This window comes from Sinocyclocheilus anshuiensis, unplaced genomic scaffold, assembly GCF_001515605.1.
Source record: "Sinocyclocheilus anshuiensis isolate Anshui unplaced genomic scaffold, SAMN03320099.WGS_v1.1 scaffold103, whole genome shotgun sequence".
Classification (NCBI taxonomy): domain Eukaryota; kingdom Metazoa; phylum Chordata; class Actinopteri; order Cypriniformes; family Cyprinidae; genus Sinocyclocheilus; species Sinocyclocheilus anshuiensis.
In genome coordinates this window covers 1378056-1383099 of record NW_015548201.1, presented here as the reverse complement: position 1 = coordinate 1383099, position 5044 = coordinate 1378056, and the positions used below count along the sequence as shown (strand labels likewise).

Genomic DNA, 5044 nt, shown 5'->3' with positions numbered 1-5044 from the left:
AAATGGGGGGGGGGTACCTTGCTGTGTTTTTATTCTTTTGCCATTTTGGCAGTGGATATTTTTTCTATTGTCTGGCCTGGTTTCTTGGTTTTAACATGGTTAGGTGCCACATTAACTTTATCAACTTCCAAAACCATTACTATGGCCTGAAATGGGAAAATTCCAAAATTGTTGAACATGTATGTACTTATAGGCTACCATTCAAAAGTTTGGGGTTGGTAAGGTTTTTTTTTTTTTTTTTTTTAAAGAAGTCTCTTATGCTCACCAAGGCTGCAGTTTTTTTTAATTATAATTTTTTTTATAGCAAAAATAGAGTAATATTGTGGAAATATTATTACAATTTACATTAACTGTTTTTTATTTTATTTTAATATATTTAAAAATGTAATCTAATCCTGTGATGGAAAGCTGAATTTTCAGCAGCCAGTCTTCAGTGTCACGTGATCCTTCAGAAATAATTTTAATATGCTGATTTGTTGGTCAAGAAATATTTCTTATTATTATCAGTGTTGAAAAGTTGTTTTTGTGGAAACTGTTGTACAATTTTCATTAATTTCAAGATTCTTTTGTAAATAGAAAGTTCAAAATAACAGCATTTATTTAAAATGGGAATCTTTTGTAACATTATAAATGCCTTTACTGTCACTTTAGATCAATTTATTGCGTCCTTGCTGAATAAAGTTTTAATTTCTTTCAAAAATAAATAAATAATCAGTCAATCTTACAGACCCCAAAATTTCAATGGTAGTGTTGTGTTTGTCCTCGTGATGCCTTTTTCCAAATCAATTGTCAATACGTTCATTTTACATTCTGCATTTTTGTCATTAAATGTATGACTGTGCTCCAAATCACTCATGTATGAGTTTCCATTTCACCAAGAATGCTTAATTAGAAGTCACCTGCCTATGTAGGTAGGCAGTGAGGCAGGTTTTGGTAGAGTGCCATTGTGTAAATAGTATCGCAGCAGGGCGTTCCAATGACTCACTCTCCACCTTTTCCCGCTTTATGTTTTATTTAGCTCCTGGTGATAAAAAGCTCTACTCTACTGCACTTCAGCTATCAGACCATGTCCGTCTGAACACTAGCATGCATTTTATCCCCTCCCCAGCAGGTTTTTCATCATGTAGGTTAGTAGATGATGTAAGCACCAGTGCCTGAGCAGGTTTTTTGAGGACAGAGACTGCAGGGTACATATTTGAAATGGCCGTTTGCAGCCCAAATACTTTGAAAGCATAAACCTCAAGGATTTAGAGGGATTTGAGAACAAAGGCACAAGGACTTACACAGACACACTGTAGCTGTACTTTTATTTTAGTCGAGTTGGTGTGGTCTAGTGGCCAAAGCTCTATTTTGGTAACTGAAATATTGTTGGTTGAAACCCTGCAAAGGTCAGTCCGTGCTCTTTAGCAAATCACCTAGCCTCTGGTTAATGTAGCACACTTACTACAGGGATAATCCTCCTATATATTGCTTTGGATATATAAATGTAGCATCTGTTGGCGTTAAACTGCAGTTGTCATAAAGCTGTACTGTAGCTTGTAATCTCCCACTTATCTATGTTTATATGTTTGCAGGCACATGCGTCATGTTACATAATCATCCCCCCAGAGTGCGGCATGGGACGGTTGCGGAACATGATTCTTCACCCCAGCTGCGTGCGGATCTGCTCGCGGAACTTCAGCAAAATGCACTGTTACAGAATCTCGGAAAATTCCCACCACAGCGAGATGGGTAATGCCTGGACAGGTTCACATTCTCACTGAAATCTGCAGTAGCCCCTCACTGCAGAACACAAGATCCAGGGGGCGTGGTTGGATCCACATCTAGGGGGTGGAGATTGGTAGGTTTAGGGGTGGAGCTCTGGGAGATGGGTAGGTTTAGGGGTGGCGATGGGTGGGTTTAGGGATCAGGGGGTGGAGACGGGTAGGTTTAGGTATATGTAAGATGGGAGGCGTTGGATCTGGATCAAACCACACCCCCTGGATCTTGTGTTCTGCAGTGAGGACCATCTCGAAATCTGAGTGGACACCTTAAACTGAAAAATGTTCCGGTTTACAAGTTCTGTGGACAGCATGTGTGGCATGCTGTTCATTAGCACAGACAATCATTTTTACTTATCCATCACCTTTGTAAAGTAAAATTGTGTTTATAGTAATGCACTTAAAAATAATTACAGATTTGGAGTCTGTGAGAATAAAAAAGAACATAATACATTTATTCAGCAATGATGCATTACATTCATCAAAAGTGACAGTAAAGATATTTATAATTTGTAATGTTAATGTTAAAGATTTCTGTTTCAAATAAATGCTGCTCCTAAAGCAAAAATATTAAGCAGCATAACTGTTCATCATTGATAATAATAAGAAATATAACTTAAGCAGCAATTCAGCATATTGGAATGATTTCTGAAGGATCATGTGGCACTGAAGACTGGAGTAATGAATCTGAAATTACAACATTTTCATCACAGGAATAAATTATATTTTAAAATTTATTAAAACAAAAAAGTATTATTTAAAAAGTGTTATTTTAAATTGAAATAGTATTTCACAATATTAATGTTTTTTACTGTATTTTTGATCAATTAAATGCAGCCTTGGTGAGCCTAAGAGACTTCTTTCAAAAGCAATCTTTCAAAAAAAATCCTATTGACTCTAAAGGTTTGAATAGTAGTGTATGTAGTATATATATATAAAAAAGCTGGCTAAAACATTCCTTTAGTGACGGAACTGATGTTGTAGACAGATGGATTTTGAGACAGATGAAATGGTATTCTTGCACAGATAATACATGAAAGTTACAGTGATTATTTTGGCAATAACTTTGCATAGTTTATCAATCTAGTCTTATGATACAGCCATAATTGGGAAGTCTGTGGTGTGAGTTGTGTTTTATATCCCATAGCCGTGCACAATAGATTTCCATTGTAAGAGTATTACTGAACACTTGATTTTTACTTGTTCTTACGAACTGGGAGACGTATCACAATTGTTTTCTGTGGTACTTGACAGCTTGTCACAGATGTATTGAACTTGTATTGAACTCGGAACATTTCTTCAGTCTCAGTGAGCACAATAATTATATTCTGCTTTAATTACTGCTTTCTGCCAATAAATGTGTAAGCCTGGAAAATAAGATGGTTGGGAAATTGCACATTTAATGTCCCTTAATTCATTGTTAAGAGTGTCATGTTCACCTCTGAATATCAAGTTACAAGCTCACATGTCTGCGAATGCTAATATAATAGAGAAGTGTTTTCTCCAGATAACCTGGATGATGTCGATACTCAGAGTCCAGTAACTTCAAAGGAAACTCAGTCTACGGGATCACCTGACACAGGTACAAACCTGGGCAAAAATCATATGGATAATAGTAATCACCTTTGCGCCCATATTAATCTCCTTTCTCCTGGCCTACAGGTAAACAGACGCTGAAAGTTTTTGATGGTGACGATGCAGCTAAGCGGAATCAGTTTCGTTTGGTTTCAATCCCTCGAATAATCAAGAATGAGGAAGTAGTGGTGAGATGTTTTTTTTTACCTAATCAGGTTTCACCAGAATTAAACTTTTACATTGTACAACTCAAAATTGTTATTGTAAAGACCATGCCTGAATAAAACTTTTTTGTCAGTGTTATGCTGATGTCTTACTTCCTGTACTGACAGGAAGCATCGCTCAGAGTGTTCTACATCCCAGATGAACCGCAGGATTACGAGCTACAGAGTTACAGCCAACAGGGACTGTTTACAGATGACATCATCAACCGTAACGGCACACCAGACAACAAGCCCATTTTTAAGGATACCGCGTCTGACTCCTGGCTGCTCAGATCAAAACCCAGAGAAGTGGAAGTGATGAAGATTTATCCCGGCTCGCTCAAGTGAGCTCGACTTCTGCTTTTAGTGCATATTTGCTGTTTTGTTTTGTGTTGTCCGGCTTTCATAAATACATAGATTCACAAGGAATATTAGAGATTAAATACATTGAGTCATTTATTTAACCAATCCGTTCAAATGGCTGATTCATTCACTCATTCATTCAGTCTTTATGAATGGGTCATTTAATCACTGACTCACCCGATTCATTAAAAAAACAAAACAGATTCATTCAGCAGGGGCGCCTTAAGATAACCAAAGGCCCCTGGGCTACAGCATTACAGTAGGCCCCCTGACCCCAGAAAACCTCTTTTTCTTTTTTTTAAGCTTCCTAACACTTATTTGTCAAATTTCGTTTTTTGTCTTGTTTATATGCCAGTTAACATTCACAACACTGTTCTGCGTAAAATGTGAATATAAGTGAATCTGCAAATTCACTCTTTGCCACAAGGTGGCGCTTGTGGAACAGCAGAATTATATAGCTGTTACATAAAGTAAACACTACGTTATTACGGGCATTATACGGAGGTAATATGAAAGGAAAATGCCATCACAACTTTCCTGGCTGAAATGTGAGTTTACAGGTATGATTTAAACGCATAAATCACACAAAATATTAATTATTCATCATCAGTAGATCAAAACAACATGGCATGTTGGCATAAATGTGGGTTATTTGGTGATTGCTAACTGCGTTTTTATTTTGAAACGTGACGTGCTCGTGTTTAATTAGTTAAATCACAGCCATATAAAGTTTAATGATCACATTTAATCAATAGGACAATTTCTATTTTTCCATCCCCAGATTTAAAATTGAGACTTTGAAGCAGCACTATTTATGGAACACAGATGACACACAGATTACATCCAATCAAGTTACTGAACTCTCACTGTATGACGTTACAGAACGTTGTCTGGTTCAGTTCCTTTCACACAGCAGTGTTGTGTTTCTGTTAATCTGCGTGTTGACATAAAGATACTCTCGTGCTGCGGTTATTTATTTACTAGCAAATGCATTGTACATTCCGCTTACAGTATATCGATGGAACACGTGGAACATACCAACTATACAAACTGTGTGGGGGGAACCTAAACTGAGCCATTGACTATATAGGTTACTACAACCAGTGCGTCACTGAAAATGAGTGTGTGAGTTTGTTTACAGAA

General features: G+C 37.0%; 1 protein-coding gene across 1 annotated transcript in view; it reads left to right on the top strand.

Annotated features, from left to right (window-relative positions):
- The window catches only part of LOC107653341 (diacylglycerol kinase theta-like), a 40038-nt gene that overhangs the window by 20058 nt on the left and 14936 nt on the right, over positions 1–5044 (top strand). The window contains 4 exon segments of the mRNA XM_016440036.1: positions 1575–1731; positions 3268–3342; positions 3423–3523; positions 3668–3882. Of these exon segments, the coding sequence (XP_016295522.1) occupies positions 1575–1731; positions 3268–3342; positions 3423–3523; positions 3668–3882 (548 nt within the window).